At 48.9% G+C, this 21006-nt stretch overlaps 1 protein-coding gene across 1 annotated transcript in view; it reads right to left on the reverse strand.

Moving 5' to 3' along the window:
• Nucleotides 1-17430: 17430 nt before the first annotated feature.
• The window catches only part of zbtb7a (zinc finger and BTB domain containing 7a), a 10646-nt gene continuing 7070 nt past the window's right edge, over nucleotides 17431-21006 (reverse strand). Inside the window, exons 3-5 of the mRNA XM_041229100.1 lie at nucleotides 20167-20509; nucleotides 19610-20009; nucleotides 17431-18509 (exon numbers count right to left, since the gene is read on the reverse strand). Coding sequence (XP_041085034.1) covers nucleotides 18119-18509; nucleotides 19610-20009; nucleotides 20167-20509 — 1134 coding nt within the window. The 3' untranslated portion in view covers nucleotides 17431-18118. The remainder of the gene's footprint in view (nucleotides 18510-19609; nucleotides 20010-20166; nucleotides 20510-21006) is intronic.

Raw genomic sequence — 21006 nt, forward strand, 5'->3', positions numbered from 1 at the left:
TATATATATATATATATATATATATATATATATATATAACACAAAAACAGGTTGTTAATATGATTATGAATGGTATTACGTAAAAAGTTCCTGACGTATGAGGAGTCTTTTTTTCAGAAGTCTACTAGCCTTAAAACACCGCTGAACCAACAATAAGGTAAAATATTACAATAAAATAAAGAAATATTGCTACTGCACTTAACTGTTTATTTTTATCACGTCACATAGAGAAGTCTAAACGCCAGTTCAAATCAAAACCCCTGCTTTGCATCCCCCGCAATCAGCTGAGGGGGGTCCCCGAGTAATCCCGAGTCACACGGAAGCCGGGGAGCTGATGCGCTCGACTCGACTGCGGCGCCCACTCGAGTCCTTAAAATTAAATTGTATATTTAGGTTTATAAAATAATACGAGTTTGAGGATCTTGAAGAAAGTCTGTTGTCAATCCCACCCCCCATTCACAACAACTTCATTAAAAAGACACAAGCAGGACCTTCATCTCACCCCAACCCTGACTTCGTTTCGCTCTATTGCTCCTCCCGGGGTTTTATCCGAGTCAGTCCCGGTCCGGTCCGAGTCGGGAATCCGCGGCGTGGCAGAGCTGTGATTGCCCTTCTACCCGCAGTGCTTCCATACACGGTCAGGCCACTTCAATCGGGGGTAATCGATTCGATAATGACCCCCCCTGAGAGGTTTGATGTGTGGCAATGTGTCCTCTGTCTTCCCTCTGTCCATTTTAATCACACACCTACACACTGTTGGTTATTTTCCACTCAGGATTAGTGAAAATGAAATATTCACCATGACACCTGCGCATGTGTTTCTCTATTACCAGAGAGATACAAGGCTGTGTGCTGCCATTCCTTCCAGAAACACTCAACAGCAGGGCTTTCATTTGTATTTCCAGTCTACAGCACATGCAGGCCCCTATTAAGCACATCTACTACTCAGGTATTCTACTTTTAAAACTGCCAAAACACTCTTTATACATAAAGCTTTTAATTAATTAGTATTTATATATTACAATTTACATTACCGCAATTAACTGCAGTATTGAGTCTTGCGTGATTTGTGTTTTCCTCGTCACCCAGCGTGATCCACCCCCATAATTAACGCGTTAATGGTGATTTAAATATGAAAAGCCCAGAATTAGCATTTTAATTCGGAACCGGTCGAAGTATTGAGCGCTGTGGTCTGGAGGAAAGAAAGCGAATACATTTTGAGACGAGAGGGAGGGACGAGGACCGCAGCCAGTCAGCATCATTTGTATCGTTTTTCACTAGCAGTAGAAGAAAGATGTTCTGGTTTAAAATCTGCGAGGAGCTTGATGAACAAGCCGAAAAGACAACTCCATTAACCGGGAGAGAGGGCTGCTTGTCCTCCCTCGGAGTGATCAGCCTCGCTGCCGCCGCCGCGCTGAGTAATCGAGGCGGCCTGTTTAACAGCTGCAGCTGACATGGAGAGCGGTCAGCGGGGCTGCTGGAGCGGGGTCGGCGACAGGGGGATTAGCAAACGGAAAACTACCACAAAGACCACACGGCTTCCATAGCAACAGAGTGCAATTCATCATCAGCTATATCCGATTAACTCCACACGGACAGTACACACACATACAGACAAACAAAAACATCTTTAAAATACACTTTTTGATACTTATTTATAGTTTTAAAAAGTATTCTCAAAGAAGCAGGAGCTCTAATGTCTTAAGGATATTATCAGTTAGTTTTCTGCAATCTGTATCTGTTGAATCTGTATCAGTTGAATGATATATATATATATATATATATATATATATATATATATATATATATATATATATATATATATATATATATATATACACACACACACACACACACACCACACACACACACACACATACATACATACTCTCAAACAGACTGGGGTACAGCATGCATGCACACAGGCTGGGTTACAGCATGCATGCACACAGACAGGCACAGCATGCATGCACACAGGCTGGGTTACAGCATGCATGCACACAGACGGGCACAGCATGCATGCACACAGGATGGGTTACAGCATGCATGCACACAGGCTGGGTTACAGCATGCATGCACACAGGGGTTACAGCATGGGGCTGGGTTACAGCATGCATGCACACAGGCTGGGTTACAGCATGCATGCATGCACACAGGATGGGTTACAGCATGCATGCACACAGGCTGGTGGGTGAAGTATCTTTCTTGTTCCTCCTCCTCACAGATCTCTCCTCTTTCATCAGTAATCTCGTCAGCTGAAGCCTGACGCTCTGCACTCAGACCAGCACTTTCAGACACCATGTATGTTCTTTGCACCCGAGTTGAAAAAAAAAACAAACAAAAAAACAAATACAAACCCTACACCTTTGTTCCGTTAGGATGGGGTCTGTGGGTTTCATTACCCCCCCCCCACCTCCACGCTCGCAACAGGATGCCCCGGCTTGCTGACAAACCACAGGAGAGCGAGAGAGAGAGAGAGAGAGAGAGAGTTGACAACTACCTGCACCAGACCTGCTTCAACTGTCAGCCTGTGAGAAGGGGGGGGGGGGGGGGGGGGGTGCTCAGAGCCTGACACAGAAAGTGGGGCAGGAAACTCCCTCCAAGTGTCTCTTAATGGAGGCAATTGAAATGATCTAGACAGCGTTGGATCTGAATACAGCTGTTCTATTAACTCTTGTAAAAGCATAATGCAGCACAGTGCAAGCACAGGAAAGCATAGCTCGGCACTGCAAAGCCCAGAGAAGTACGGTAAAGCATGTTTTAAAAATAACAAAATTAATTTATTCCAAATGCACAGTGTAAGCACTGGGGGGGACGGCGCTATTAAACATATACTCTTGCAGCAGCGGTAATGTTCTCCCCTTCCCAGCGGGGTTCACTGAACTGCAGCTAGTCCTCCAGTAAACGAGTAACAGCATTGACACGCTGCCCCAGGTCAGACATTTCGTTTTGTGTGTGTGTAGAGATTCATATTGAAAAAGGACAGCAGTAATGCATCTCTCAGCTAGCTGCAAGTCTGCCATGCCTGTGAGGGGAGCATGGAGCTCCCTGCCTGCTCGACAACACAACCTCAACAAGGACACAAGCTGTGCTGCAATAAAACGCGTCACGCAAAATAACACTGGTTTTGAAAATCAACTTTCCTATCCAGGTTTGTGTTCATGCAAACCTTCTCATCTGCAATGGATCAGTCTGTGCGTCAGCGGGGACCCCCCGTGTCTGCTGGCTCTCAATTACTGAACCAGACCCTTCATCGAAATGATCGTTTGCTTAATTAGGGGGGGTCCCCAGGACCCGGGCCGGGAACCACTGCTCCAGAGTGTTCTGAGCAGCAGGGTTCTAGAGTTCGACTGAGGGTTCTGACACCGCATTCCAACCCCTGCAGCAATGTTCCAGCACAATGGACCTATTCACGAAGCTTCAGGTCTCAGGAGTTATTTAAAGAATGTTTTAAGTAAAGGCTGACATTCACAAAACTGTTCTAGTTTGTCTAACAAACAGTATAAGCACACCAAACTGTAAACAAAGCATCTTCAAACAAAGACAGGTTAAGCCCTTGCGCATTCAGCTCTGTGCATGCGTGTGTGTCTGTGTGTGTGTGTGTGTGTGCGTGTGTGCATGTGTGTGTGCATGTGTGTGTTGCTTTGTTTCTGGTGGTTGCATTAATCACAAACAGGCTAGAAAAGTATTATGAAAGTAAACTGGATACAATCATTTTCAGACGGGGGTGCTCAGTGGGTGTTTGAATTGAGCGGGTGTGCTCAGTGGGTGTTTGAAATGGGTCTTGGGGTCCCTCTCCAGCAGGCACCCCGGGCTCTCCCTCACAGCCTCCCACGCAGCAGGTACAGTACAGAGCGCCGCGCTGCTTCCTGCTGACAAACCCACACGCCTCGACGCTGCTCTGAGAGAGGCTGCGGTGACGAGAGAGCAGAGCTCAAACATCCTCTTACCAGAGAGATCCCTCCAGGGCTGCCGATCTGCTTTCTTCAACATAAGAAAATTTCCTTTTTAGTATGAGAAATCCTGGCCAGCACGAGGCGAGACTAGAAAGAGTGAGAAAGTGAGGGAGATAGAGAGTGAGAGTGAGTGAGATAGAGTGAGAGGGATAGAGAGTGAGGTAGAGAGTGAGAGGGTGAGTGAGATAGAGTGAGGGATATAGTGATAGAGAGTGAGACAGAATGAGATACAGTGAGTGAGATAGAGTGAGATAGAGTGAGAGGGATCTAGTGATAGAGAGTGAGACAGAGAATGAGATACAGTGAGTGAGATAGAGTGAGAGGGATCTAGTGATAGAGAGTGAGTGAGAGACCGCTCCAAGTCCCAAACTTTTTGTTTTGTTGTCTATGTTCTCTTTCTCTCGCTCTCTGTATTTCTACACCCCTCCCCCCTTCCTCACGGATTAGAATTCATTAGCAATCAAAGTGGCTCTGGCGAGCGCGGGCTCTTAATTACTCACTCATTTGCATGTGTGCATATTAATGACTGCGCAGCTCTGCTGCTTGTGTTTGCTGCAGTGGTATGAAAGCCGCCGCACCCCACAATCTTATAGCAGGACGCGAAGGGGGGTGCAGGCTGGGGTCCCCAGGGACACCCCAAGGAGGCTGGATCGGGGTTGGGGTGTGTGTGTGTGTGTGTGTGTGTGTGTGTGTGTGTGTGTGTGTGTGTGTGTGTGTGGGGGGGGGGGGGGGGGGGGAATAGTATTCTGATCACTGTAACAACTGACCCCACCCCGCCTTTTGGCAAGGTGACTAGTGTGTGAGGGGAGCCCCAAGGTGAGACGTGAAGAGGAGGGGCGAGACAAAGGGAAGGTGAAAAATAATATAAAGGTTTGTTTTTTGGTCAGCTGGCTGCTATAGCATATTATTATTGTTGTTATTTTTACTGTCATTTATTGTAAGTATTGGGATGATCTCTAAAATGTATCCGTGTGTGCGTGTGTTTGTGTTTTGTGCTCTGTGCTCTGTGTGTGTGCTCTGTGCTGTGTGTGTGTGTTATTGTATGTATCCATGAATACCCATTTCTACTGACAATAGCTTGTGCTGGCTGACTGTAACCAGATCATCACACACACCCCATAGCACCAAAATGCAGGGTGAACACACTCAGACATAGAAATAAATCAATAAACTCAAGACACGCACACCTACATCTGCCTCCCTCGATCACACACTCCCACACACACAGAGCACAGAGCACACTCACACAGCACAGAGCACACAGCACACGCACTCACACACACACACACACAGCACAGAGCACACTCACACACAGAGCACACAGCACACAGCACACACTCACACACACTCACACACACAGCACACAGCACACACACACAGCACACACACACTCACACACACACACACACACACAGCACACACACACACTCACACAGCACAGACACACAGCACAGAGCACACTCACACACACAGCACAGAGCACACAGCACAGAGCACACTCACACACACAGCACACAGCACAGAGCACACTCACACACAGCAAACAGCACAGAGCACACTCACACACAGAGCACACAGCACACACACACACACAGAGCACACACACAGCACACAGCACACACAGCACACACACACACAGAGCACAGCACAGACACACTCACACACACAGAGCACACAGCACACACACACACACACACACACACACACACACAGCACACAGCACACACACACACAGCACACTCACACAGCACAGAGCACACAGCACACAGAGCACACACACACACACAGAGCACTCACACACAGCACGTGTGTGTGTCGTGTGTCGTGTACTCGTTTGTCGTGTCTCGTGTCAGTGGTGTGTGTGGTGTGGGTCACAGTCGTGTGTGTAGTTGACTCACACCCACAGCACACACACACAGCACAGAGCAAACAGCACAGAGCACACTCACACACACAGCACACACACACAGCACAGAGCATACTCACACACACAGCACACACACACAGAGCACACACACACAAACTGTCGGGTATGATCGAACAACCTCACACACACACACACACACACACACACACAGCACACACACACACAGAGCACACACACACAGCACAGAGCACACACAGCACAGAGCACACACACACACACACACACACACACACAGCACACACACACAGCACACACACACAGCACAGAGCACACTCACAGCACAGCACAGAGCAAACAGCACACACACACACACACATAGCACAGAGCACACTCACACAGCACAGAGCAAACAGCACAGAGCACACTCACACAGCACAGAGCACACACACACAGCACAGAGCATACTCACACAGCACAGAGCACACTCACACACACACACACACACACACACACACACACACAGCACACAGCACACACACACACACACAGCACACAGCACACAGCACACACACACACACACACACACAGCACACACACACAGCACAGAGCATACTCACACACACAGCACACACACACAGCACAGACACACACACACACACACAGCACACACACACAGCACAGAGCATACTCACACACACAGCACACACACACAGCACAGAGCACACTCACACACACACAGAGCAGCTCACACACACACAGAGCAGCTCACACACACACAGGGCACACTCACAGAGTTTGCTGCATGATGCCTGCCTTAGAGCTGCCGTTATAAAGGTTTACCGAGTAGATTTGCTGGTAATTTCGGACAGTTTTCCCGGCATGGTTTGGTGTTACAGTTAGGGTCAGGGGTTACCTCTCTGTGTAGAGAGTATAAGGAAAGCGAGCACACGTGTGTATGACCGGGTCACTTTGATCATGTATCTAATGCAACTCGTTTTAAATTCTCTCTCTCTCTTAGGGTGACCGGATTTTCAAATCTCAAACCGGGACACATTGTTAAATAATTGATAAAAATTGAATTAAACCATTTCAATAGAGGATATTTTAATGGCTTTTTAAACAGCCATAATAATAATAATAACACGTTCTAACTAGAGTGATCAAGACATTGTTTTTATAAATTGATTAACACAGGCGCTCCTGCCTGTTCCTCAGGGCGCTGGATGAAGAGTCTGGAAACCGGGACTTTTTAAAGACTCTCGGGACACCGGGAACTTTAACGGCAAAAAGGGACGACTGCTCGCTGAACTCCAGAGAAGAAAACGCATTCCAGAAATGCAAGAAAATCTTACCAGTGTATCAACGTGTTTCTTTTTAAAACGCAATGTAATCATACAGAGGTTGATATAGGTAAGTCACTTTTGTGTATTGAAATATATTCGCATATAAAACCCACACGTTTTATTGATCTATTTTTGCTTTTAATTTAGTTTAAGAAAGCAGCTTCGTGAATCCTAATAGAGTCCATTCTGAGCTAGGACGGGTGCAACACATCCACCTGGATTAGATACTGCGAGCTTTTAATTTTGTTTTGTTTATAAAAATGCACGCCGACCCTCTTTATTTTTGGTCTGGGGGCTTTTGTCTGCCCGCAGTGCGACCTCACTCGATCCCGGGGATGTGAGGGAGACAGACAGGCCCCCCCCATCCCGTGGCTATTTGGTCCTAACTGAGTGACTCGACCCGGGAGTGGGGCTCGCTTAGTTTTGGTGGCTTATCGCTCCGGCCGGTGCCCTGCCCTAGAAATGTGTTTATCTCATTACTGGGTGTTTTTTTTATTTTTTTCTGCGATACTGGCTCTCTCAAAATGCCCGCCTCGCTTACTTAACTCAACTGCCGCTTTTCAAAGGAGATGTGCTGCCACCCAGTGGCGACAGCGGGGCACTGCACCGTCTCAGTCTTCACTGTACCCTGCTATTGTCACCGCAAACCACGCACACACACACTCGCCAGCCTGGTTAAAAAAAATCAAACACTCTCTCAATAATTAACAAGTTAATAGATATATAAATGTGATATTCTCGCCTACACATCAGTAGAAGTTTTTTAAAAGTTATTTACGTAGGTTTTAAAGTCTGTTCAGAGTCAATGCCAACGCATAGTAAGCGTGTTCCATTTTGTAAACCACAGGAAATTGTTCATTAAATTGGGACATTCCTTTATATTCAGGAATGCAGGAAACTGACACCAGCATTCACACTGCATGACATCAACACACACACACACACACACACTGACACACACACACACACTGCACACACACATACACACACACACACACACACACACACACTGACACCAGCATTCACACTGCATGACATCAATACACACACACACACACACACACACACTGACACCAGCATTCACACTGCATGGATTAACACACACACACACTGACACCAGCATTCACACTGCATGACATCAATACACACACACACACACGCTGACACCAGCATCCACACTGCATGACATCAATACACACACACACACTGACACCAGCATCCACACTGCATGACATCAATACACACACACACACTGACACCAGCATCCACACTGCATGACATCAATACACACACACACACACACACACTGACAGCAGCATTCACACTGCATGACATCAATACACACACTGACACCAGCATCCACACTGCATGACATCAATACACACACACACACACACACACTGACACCAGCATTCACACTGCATGACATCAACACACACACACTGACACCAGCATTCACACTGCATGGATTAACACACACACACACACTGACACCAGCATTCACACTGCTTGACATCAATACACACACACACACACACACACTGACACCAGCATTCACACTGCATGACATCAATACACACACACACACACACACTGACACCAGCATTCACACTGCATGACATCAATACACACACACTGACACCAGCATTCACACTGCATGACATCAATACACACACACACACTGACACCAGCATTCACACTGCATGACATCAATACACACGCACACACACACACCAGCATTCACACTGTATGATTAACACACACACACACACACACACACGGACACCAGCATCCACACTGCATGGATTAACACACACAAACACACTGACACCAGCATTCACACTGCATGACATCACACACACACTGACACCAGCATTCACACTGCACACACATGACACACACACACACTGACACCAGCATCCACACTGCATGACACACACACACACACACTGACACCAGCATTCACACTGCATGACATCAATACACACACACACACACGCTGACACCAGCATTCACACTGCATGACATCAATACACACACACACTGACACCAGCATTCACACTGCATGACATCAATACACACACACACACACACACCATGACACCAGCATTCACACTGCATGACATCAATACACACACGCTGACACCAGCATTCACACTGCATGACATCAATACACACACACACACACACACTGACACCAGCATTCACACTGCATGACATCAATACACACACACACACACACACTGACACCAGCATTCACACTGCATGACATCAACACACACACACACTGACACCAGCATTCACACTGCATGACATCAATACACACACACACACACACACACACTGACACCAGCATTCACACTGCATGACATCAATACACACACACACACACGCTGACACCAGCATCCACACTGCATGACATCAATACACACACACACTGACACCAGCATTCACACTGCATGACATCAATACACACACACACACCAGCATTCACACTGCATGACATCAATACACACACACACACACACCTGCACCAGCATCCACACTGCATGACATCAATACACACACACACACACACACACACACACACACTAACACACAGCATTCACACTGCATGACATCAATACACACACACATGCTGACACCAGCATCCACACTGCATGACATCAATACACACACACACTGACACCAGCATCCACACTGCATGACATCAACACACACACACACACTGACACCAGCATCCACACTGCATGACATCAATACACACACACTGACACCAGCATCCACACTGCATGACATCAATACACACACACACACACTGACACCAGCATCCACACTGCATGACATCAATACACACACACACATGCTGACACCAGCATCCACACTGCATGACATCAATACACACACACACTGACACCAGCATCCACACTGCATGACATCAATACACACACACACACACTGACACCAGCATTCACACTGCATGACATCAATACACACACGCTGACACCAGCATCCACACTGCATGACATCCACACACACACACACACACGCACCAGCATCCACACTGCATGACATCAATACACACACACACACACACTGACACCAGCATCCACACTGCATGACATCAATACACACACACACACACACACTGACACACACACACACACTGACACAATACACACACACACACACACACACACACACACACACACACACACACACTGCATGACATCAACACACACACACACACACGCTGACACCAATCCACACTGCATGACATCAATACACACACACACAGTCATGACATCAATACACACACACACACACACTGACACCAGGTGGTCCACACTGTGACCTCAATAGCATTCACACTGCATGACACACACACACACACACTGACACCAGCATTCACACTGCATGACATCAATACACACACACACACACTGACACCAGCATCCACACTGCATGACATCAATACACACACACACACGCTGACACCAGCATCCACACTGCATGACATCAACACACACTGACACAGCACACACTGCATGACACACACACACACACACACACTGACACCAGCATTCACACTGCATGACATCAATACACACACACACACACTCAGCATTCACATTCACACTGCATGACATCAATACACACACACACACACTGACGGTGTAGGTGTGACGTACTGTAGTTATGTGTTGTGTGTGACTGTGGTGTGGTGTGACGTACTGTAGTTATGTGTTGTGTGTGTGCGACTGTGGTCGTAGGTGTGACGGACCGTAGTATGTGTCTGTGCGACACACATGACACACACACACACACACACACACGCTGACACCAGCATCCACACTGCATGACATCAATACACACACACACACACACTGACAACCACACACACACAGTACAGGACTGTGTGTCTACATCGTCCGACTGTGGTCGTAGGTGTGAACATGACATCAACACACACACACACACACACACACACACACACCACTGACACACACACATGCACATCAATACACACACACACACACCAGCATCCACACTGCATGACATCAATACACACACACACTGACACCAGCATTCACACTGCATGACATCAATACACACACACACACACACACATCCAGCATGACATCATGCATGATTAACACACACACACACACACACACACAGTAGAATAAAATCAGTTAAAAACCAAAACACAAGAGATATTTGGATATATTTAGTAAAAAAGAAAAAATGATGAAAAGCCCTGACAGTAACTCTAGTTTGGACTGTATTGATTTAGTGGTCTCATTTACAATGCATTATTTATCTCATTTACAATACAATGTTTATCTCATTTACAATACAATGTTTATCTCATTTACAATGCATTGTTTATTCTTCAGCCAAAAGTGCAAATTCCTGCCCCGCCCCCCCCCCCGCCCTGCCCACCACTCTCAGCAAGCAACCATTACAGGAAATCCATGGCATAGGAACCTAATGGACAGACAGACAGACAGACAGACGGTCAGTATCTGAGCCTGAGAAGCAGGGACAGTGGGCTGGTAATGGGACTGGGTTGGGACACAGTCTGCCCCTGTTCCAGTACAGAGCTCCGGTTCCTTTCTCTAGAGGTGCATCCTGTGCTGTTTGATACAAGCAGCACGTTCGTCTGTTAGCACTCTGTGCAGAGAATCTGAAAGCACTTCTCCGAGGAGGAGGGAGGCCCCACTGCTCTCGCCTGACTGGCACGGCGTGCGGGCGGGGCGCTGTGTGTGTTTGTCACGCTCTTGCGTTTGTATCGAGTGTGTTTCTCTGAGTGTTTCAGTATAAAGACGTTGCTTTCTATCGTCAAATCAAGACATTTTAAGTGCTTTCGTTTTTCATAATGTAGTTCTTTGCATTTAAATAGTAACAAATACAAAATATTAATAATAATAATAATAATAATAATAATAATAATAACAACATCAATAATAACAATAACAATAATAAAGACACCCCCCTCTTCTGCTGCCCCATTTAGACTGGTGCTCTTCAATCACACTGTGCTACCAGTCAGAGGTGAGCAGAGCACGGCTCCTATTGGACAGAAGCCTGCAGACTATTCCATTATCGGGGGCAGGGGGGTTATGATTTTAGGACATGCCATTCTAGGAGTCTAGGTGAGGGGTTCTGAAGAGGTGGCGAGGAGACCGGACTGCATGTTTCTCAGGCTCTGATTGGGAATCATTAAACATGGAATGTTTCCGCTTGGCCGCGGGAACCCCTCCTCCTCACAGCTGCTGCTCCAGAGATCCATCCCCGGGATCATAGACTCGCCCCCTCCCTGCCTTCACAGGGTCTCGCTGGGTCTGCCGCCTTTCCCACAGTGGGGGCTCAGACCCTGGGACCACGACGTGAAGTCGCTCTGTGTCAGAGGGGACTGAGGCCCTGCACTGCAGAGCGAGATCCCCACACTCTCGGGACTGCAGCGTCCTGCCCCTGTGATTCTTTTGTCCCGGTTCTGGATTGGTTCTGAGCAGTGCTGGTTTGGATCAGGGTCTGGGCGGGCGGGCTCCCGGAACACTTCTGTGCTTTTCAGACTCAAAACAGAATTTTAAGACACGTTCCCCACTACCCCAAACCACATGATATCACACACTTATGAAACAAAACAAGAAGATGATGTATCTAACGCAAAGCCCTGATTGGTTAAAAGCAGGACCCTCCCACTCCCTGCCCCGCCACACCCCCCGACCTTGTGCAAAACAATCTCCACTGCCCACTGAACTGGACTCTTAGTGCAACGGACTGGCGGGCGGGACAGTGGAGCCCAGACACACACACAGCGGCATTAATGCCTCTCAGGAAGGACAGCCAGCTTTGCCCTGCCGTCTCAATAGAAGGCGGGTGAGAACAACTTGAACAGCTCCCCCTTGTGACGGGAGGCTGTGGCGCACCCTGTTCCCACACTCCTCTCCTGGTGTGAGACCACTCAAACCCTCCCTAGTCATTCTGAAGTGGAGCCGAGTCAGCGCAGTACAGTTATGCAGTAGCCATGGCAACACCTCAGCGATGGCATCACACTCACGTTTCATTGCTGTAAAGAGTGAAAACAAGCAGATCTGTTTTTGGATAAACTCCGGCTAATTTCACTGAAAGATTATTATTATTTTTTCTCTCTTTGTTGAGACTCTGCGTTTGGAGTAAACTGGGACGTGGGCCGTACTGGAGTGAGAGTGTGACTGGGGAGCCGCAGAAAGACCAGTTTGGAGTAAACTGGGACGTGGGCCGTACTGGAGTGAGAGTACTGGGACTGTGGGGACGGGACACCAAATGTGCCACCTTCCCGACGCCAGACTGCATTGCAACTGTAATAAAATATACAACACGAGGAACGATGGAGCCAGCACACGTGTGTGAACAGACATGTAGATGATCTGCAGCCTGGAAGTTAAAAGCACCCCCTGACTGGTACTGGCTGATACTGGTCCGGATCGGAGTAAGTGCAGCTCCCATGGTAACCAGTTTGACCAGCGGCTCACTATATATTGCAGTTATTTTCAATTTTAAGGCACAGAGCCCCCCCCCCCCCCCCCCCCCCCCCCCCCCTCCACCTTGTGAGTGGCCACCTGTCCCAGGCCGTTACTGGACCCCTCTACAGAACACGAGAACCTGAGCAGTCCGGTACCGGAGTCCAAACAAACGCACAGACGGACAGACAGACAGACAGACTCAGACCCGGACCCCTACACACACCGCACAGCAGTACTGTGGAGGGGCCACTGTTGCATTTGGGTGCTGTCTGTCTCCCTCTGCTGGCTGCTGTGTGCATTACACCCTGTCTGTTTGTGTGATGTGGAGTCCTGTCTGTCTGTCTCAGCGTGTGTCTGGGGGGTGTCAGGGACAGTATTTTAGTGCAAACTCTTGCTGTCTCTGCTAAACTTCCAGTGCTACCAGGCTCCACCCCCTCCCCCGTGCTCTTGAGATAAGCACCCTTACTAAACTGTAGCATCCCGCGATAACAACGAATAAAGCTATTTACCTAAAAAACACATCAAGACTACAGTTTAACAAATAGAATTAAAAAAAAAGAAAAAAAGAAGAAGAAGAAGAAGAAGAAGAAGAAGAAGAAGAAGAAGAAGAATCCTCAAGTAGATATTGTATTATTCCACACAATAACTGCATATGCAAGAAGGATCCAGCGCTGGGTTCTAATGCTCAGGGTGTGGGGGGGGGGGGGTACATGAAATATCTCTGATGTACTTTACAGTTGAGATTAGTTTTGTTTTTTATCTGATCCAGGAGCAGGTAGAAGGAAGCCCCATCCACTGCCTTGTGACATCACACCTAAGGGGGCGGGGCCTAGTGGAGGGTGGTTCCAATCATTCCCACAGGAAGTCGTGTCACCCTTATAAAGGTCCCCCCCACCCCATAGTTCATCTGGGTGTGCAATATTTCTGAATATGCTGTACTGTACCTCTATGTGCTTTACCCTGCTGTACTGTACCTTTCTGTGCTTTATTACACTTTGCTGTTGCTATCACACTAACTCTTAGAAGGATATTGCTAACCTCCAGCCTCAGTAGAAAGTGAGGTCAGAGGCCTGGCCTGGTGGACATCAGGTAGTCCGTCCTGAAGGAAGGATCACGAACAGGCCACCACACACCCCCCCCCCCCCCCCCCCCCCCCCCCACCCCCCCCACCCACCCCCATACCACCCAGCGCTGCTTTAAGACAATTAAAAGGATTCAAACATCTGACTTCAAGTGCATTCAGCTGAGAGGGGATTTAGAGTTTAAATCCTGTGCACCTTTCTCTAGCCTGTGACTTGCTTCCTGACTCTGTCTGTATCTCTGTCTGTGTTTCACTGTGTCTCTGTCTGTGTGTCTCTGTCTGGTTGTTTCCGTCTGTCTCTGTGTGTCTCTCATGTTGTTATTTTGTTTATTGTTTTTTTTTTTCTGTGTTTTTGGCTGCCCCAGCGACAGGACTGGAATTCAGAGCTATAAAGTCCTCACTCTCTGATAAAGTACCCGTTTCTTTTCTTTTTTTCTTTTTTTAAATAAAATAACGAAATTAATAAAGGAAAAAAAACTGCGAAAGATAACGTGGCTGTTTCTGTAACAAAGTGCTTCTTCATAAGGTGCAAAGAAGTGAAAAACTTGGCAGGTGCTCCGCTGTGGCAGAGGAGCTGTGCTGTGAGACTGTCTCGATCATCGCCAGCCCCAGCATCAGGGCTCACACTGACAGCTCCCTTCAGCCCGCTCTCAACACCAGCCCCAGCATCAGGGCTCACACTGACAGCTCCCTTCAGCCCGCTCTCAACACCAGCCCCAGCATCAGGGCTCACACTGACAGCTCCCTTCAGCCCGCTCTCAACACCAGCCCCAGCATCAGGGCTCACACTGACAGCTCCCTTCAGCCCGCTCTCAACACCAGCCCCAGCATCAGGGCTCACACTGACAGCTCCCTTCAGCCCGCTCTCAACACCAGCCCCAGCATCAGGGCTCACACTGACAGCTCCCTTCAGCCCGCTCTCAACACCAGCCCCAGCATCAGGGCTCACACTGACAGCTCCCTTCAGCCCGCTCTCAACACCAGCCCCAGCATCAGGGCTCACACTGACAGCTCCCTTCAGCCTGCTCTCAACACCAGCCCCAGCATCAGGGCTCACACTGACAGCTCCCTTCAGCCCGCTCTCAACACCAGCCCCAGCATCAGGGCTCACACTGACAGCTCCCTTCAGCCCGCTCTCAACACCAGCCCCAGCATCAGGGCTCACACTGACAGCTCCCTTCAGCCCGCTCTCAACACCAGCCCCAGCATCAGGGCTCACACTGACAGCTCCCTTCAGCCCGCTCTCAACACCAGCCCCAGCATCAGGGCTCACACTGACAGCTCCCTTCAGCCCGCTCTCAACACCAGCCCCAGCATCAGGGCTCACACTGACAGCTCCCTTCAGCCTGCTCTCAACACCAGCCCCAGCATCAGGGCTCACACTGACAGCTCCCTTCAGCCCGCTCTCAACACCAGCCCCAGCATCAGGGCTCACACTGACAGCTCCCTTCAGCCTGCTCTCAACACCAGCCCCAGCATCAGGGCTCACACTGACAGCTCCCTTCAGCCTGCTCTCAACACTAGCCCCAGCATCAGGGCTCACACTGACAGCTCCCTTCAGCCTGCTCTCAACACCAGCCCCAGCATCAGGGCTCACACTGACAGCTCCCTTCAGCCTGCTCTCAACACTAGCCCCAGCATCAGGGCTCACACTGACAGCTCCCTTCAGCCTGCTCTCAACACTAACCCCAGCATCAGGGCTCACACTGACAGCTCCCTTCAGCCCGCTCTCAACACCAGCCCCAGCATCAGGGCTCACACTGACAGCTCCCTTCAGCCCCCGCGATTCACAGAGCTGCTGCTTCTTCACATACTGTGCTGATGAATCAAACACAGCTTTAGAAACTGGCTTCCTAACCAGCACTCCAGAAAGCTTGACCGCAAATCCAAACAGACCCAAACCTTCTCCACGTAACTGAAGCTTTGTGACTGGGCCCTGGTTTCCACACAAGACATCACTCGGTTCTAGAAATTCCCTGCTCCCTTGACTGTACCCTTTCATGGGGTTTCATTAGACTTGTTTCATTTCAATTCTCTGGAGTAACATTATCGATTACCCCACAGGACCCCTGCTTCCTGCTTCCTGCCTGCGGGCGAGCACAGGAAGTCAGGGTGGGGTTAAAGGTCATGCCATCCGACCTGGATGTAAACAAGCCTGCAGGCTGCCCAATTAAAATATATATATAATATATATATATATATATATTTTGTAAGATAACATTGCTTTATATATGCGGATGGCGCCACTTGGTGGTTGCATGCATTAACTGCATCTGTATTTATCTCAAAGACAGGGTGGTGTTGCGAAGCACAGCGTTTCTGCAGTATTCTAGATTTGGGTATTCAAATTTGGCCTCTCTAGTGTCACTTAATGCTCTCTTCATCAACAGTACTTCATTATCATGGTCCCCAGGGCAAAGAACAGCATCCCTCTAGCTTTCTCTTCAATATATATATATATAGAAGATAGATAGATAGATGTGTACATATTTCAATATGTTAAGATGTGCAAATTTATAAAAAAAAAAGGTGCTTATTCTCGTCGTATCCCTCGCTCTAAATATATATATATTATCCCTGAAAGTCTGGTATAAGAGATAGATTTTTCCTCTTCGAGAGGGAGTCTTGAGTCTCCGATCTCTCTCCTCTCTCTCTCTCTCTCTTAATATATATATATATATATATATATATATATATATATATATATTATATATATCATCCATTTCTAATAACAAAGTGTCAAGTACCCAAGGCAGCCAACTCAAAACAAACAGAAAAACTATTTAAGACTAGAAAAAACTAACAGGAATCTTTAAGGAGGTTAGGAGTAGGGAGGAGGTTCAGTGAGTAGTGCCACCCCTAGTGGAGGGCTGTGGTAGTGCTTTAAGAACACAGAAACCCCCTCCCTTCTCCCTAAAGACAGGGTGTCGACAGTCCAGCAGCAGAACAGACAGGATCAGGTTTAACGTTTCACCCGAAAGACAGCCCAATCCCAGAGGAGCACCCCGACATCACGACACAGAGCTAATCGGCACCCTGTTTAAAACAACACGCACCCCTAAACACGAGCGCTACTAAAACACACCTCGAGTCTCAATGAATCTGAATCCTCACCAGCAGACTGGAGCCAGAAACACATATTATAAATAAAACATTCAAAAATAACAGGAATTACAACAACCAAAAAAAATAATAATAATCCTGGAGAAAGAAACTTCAGATTAGATTTTGTGATGCCCTGATTTGGTTGTTTTTTTTTTTTTTGTTTGTTTTTTTTTGTAGTTTAGTTGTTTTTTTTTAAATTTTTTTCTAAAGAACAGTCTTTCATAAGTTTGTGTGTCTTTTTGTTAATCGTCACGTTACCCCACGGTCTCCGTGCTCTCCAGCTCTCTCTCCCCCGAGCGCAGCCCCTCTGCTGGCCCTGTGTCCTGGCTGCTGGGTGCTGGCTCCTGTCTCCGGCGCTCGCGGCCTCGCTGCCCTGCTGTGGCCCCCGCTGGCTCCTGCAGCCTGGGTTTGCGGCCCCGGCGCGAGGGCACCCCGTTGCAGCCGTCCTTCTTGAGGTGGCGGTGCAGGTGGTCTGAGCGCACGAAGGTCTTGAAGCAGCAGCTGCACTGGTAGGGTCGCAGGCCTGTGTGCACGCGCTGGTGGTTCTTCAGGTCGTAGTTGTGAGCAAAGGCAGCACCGCACTGAGAGCACAGGTACGGCTTCTCACCCGTGTGCTTCCGCATGTGAACCTTCAGCTTGTCCTGCCTGAGGAGAGAGAGCAGAGAGTGGCAGTGATACAGCAGAGACACACACACAGAGGTACACAGCTATACACCGCTATACGCTGCTATACACACACAGCTATACACACATCCAGCATCCACAGCTACACACACACTGCTACACACACACACACCCAGCATCCACAGCTATACACACACACTGCTACACACACACACACCCAGCATCCACAGCTATACACACACCCCCAGCATCCACAGCTATACACACACACCCAGCATCCACAGCTATCACACACACCCAGCATCCACAGCTACACACACACACCCAGCATCCACAGCTACACACACACACCCAGCATCCACAGCTATACACACACACCCAGCATCCACAGCTACACACACACACCCAGCATCCACAGCTATACACACACACCCAGCATCCACAGCTATACACACACACCCAGCATCCACAGCTATACACACACACCCAGCATCCACAGCTATACACACACCCCCAGCATCCACAGCTATACACACACACTGCTACACACACACACACCCAGCATCCACAGCTATACACACACACCCAGCATCCACAGCTATACACACACACCCAGCATCCACAGCTATACACACACACCCAGCATCCACAGCTATACACACACATCCACAGCTATACACACACACTCCACAGCTATACACACACACCCAGCATCCACAGCTACACACCCAGCATCCACAGCTATACACACACACTGCTACACACACACACACCCAGCATCCACAGCTATACACACACACCCAGCATCCACAGCTATACACACACACCCCAGCTACAGCTACACACACACACAGCATCCACAGCTATACACACACACCCAGCATCCACAGCTATACACACACACCCAGCATCCACAGCTATACACACACACACCACATCCACACACACACACACAGCAGCTATACACACACACTGCTATACACACACACCCAGCATCCACAGCTACACACACACACCCAGCATCCACAGCTCATACACACACACTGCTACACACACACACCCAGCATCCACAGCTATACACAGCTACACACGGCTGCACCCTCTCGCTCGCTCGCTCTCACCTGGTGAAGCGCACGTTGCAGATGACACACTCATAGGGCTTCTCTCCGGTGTGAGTGCGGATGTGCCGAGGCAGCTTCCCCGCCCCCTGGATCACCTTGGAGCAGATGGGACACTTCTGGAAGGCCTTGGAGCGCATCTTCTTTTCCCCGCCGGCCCCAGGCCCCTCCAGCACGGCCCCCAGACCCTCCCTCTCCCCCTCCCCCTCTTGAGAGCTGTTAAAGTAATTCAACATTTGAGGTGTAGACCCGGAGGAGACTGCTTTTCGACTAAGCTGGTACCCCTCCGACACCCACCCCCAGGGGGACGGGGGGGTGACCTGGGAGCCTTCTGGGGACTCGAACGGAGTTTCAAGACGTGCTGCAGCCAAGTAGTACTGGACGTCGTTTCGGTGTACCGACTCTGGGGGGGGGAGAGGGAGAGCTCCTGGTATTCCTGGGAGAAATGTCCCATAACTGCTTGAGAGGACTACCCACTCAAGGACTCTCCCCTGATTCCGAGGGACTGCTAGTGGGGTCGCTCTAGGAGGAGGGAGGAAGTCAGAAGGACCTTCTCTGACCCCCTCCTCTTCCCTCTCCCCCCTCTACCTCCTCCTCTTCCTCCTCCTGCCCTGCCAGGGAGGGGTGCTGTGGCATGCCCAGGGGTGAGTGGTGCTCGCTGGGTGCTGTGCTGTCGTTGCTCTGGGGTGCTCCTGCCCCTCCTCCTCCATTGTGGTGGCCGGGGTCTCCCAGCTCCGGCGTGCTGCAGCTGCTGCTCCACCGGGATCCACAGCTCTGGAAGAATTCCAGGTATTCCTGAGCCCGGAGCCGGTTCCCCTGGTCAACAGAGTCCCCAGGGGGGTGTGTCAGCTGGGAGCTCCCCTCCGCCCCCTCCTCCCCTCTCCCCACAACCACATCGCTGCCCTGGAGAGCAAACAGAGACACGCAGTTCAGCGCACGCACACACACTCGCTTTATGCTTTACTATGCTTTCACTGTGCTGTATTGCACTTTGGTGGTACTGTGGGAAATTGTGTGCAGGTGTGTGGGCTGTGCAAGGTGTACGACACAGTGGCTCCCATCCTGAGCAGGGAAGTATAAGAAGGTAAAGACATTGAAACAAACCCACTTGACTTCCACAAGTTTATAGCACCAATAATCAGTTAACAGTCAAACTAAGAGGGGCCATAAAATGAACTGAGGAAGCAGAGACTCCTTATCGCAGTTCAGCCTCATCTCAATAATTCAGAGGTTACTTTTACTTTAGCTGGGTGAGCTGGTCCTGAATTATTATTATTATTAAATTGGATATTAAAACGATTCAGAGGCTTGTGAGCGCTCTCTCAGTATGTGTTGAGATGCATCTGTTAACTGCTCACCCAACAATGCAGCAAATCGACAACCTTTAGCTACTGTGGTTA

Source organism: Polyodon spathula, chromosome 26 (assembly GCF_017654505.1).
Source record: "Polyodon spathula isolate WHYD16114869_AA chromosome 26, ASM1765450v1, whole genome shotgun sequence".
Classification (NCBI taxonomy): domain Eukaryota; kingdom Metazoa; phylum Chordata; class Actinopteri; order Acipenseriformes; family Polyodontidae; genus Polyodon; species Polyodon spathula.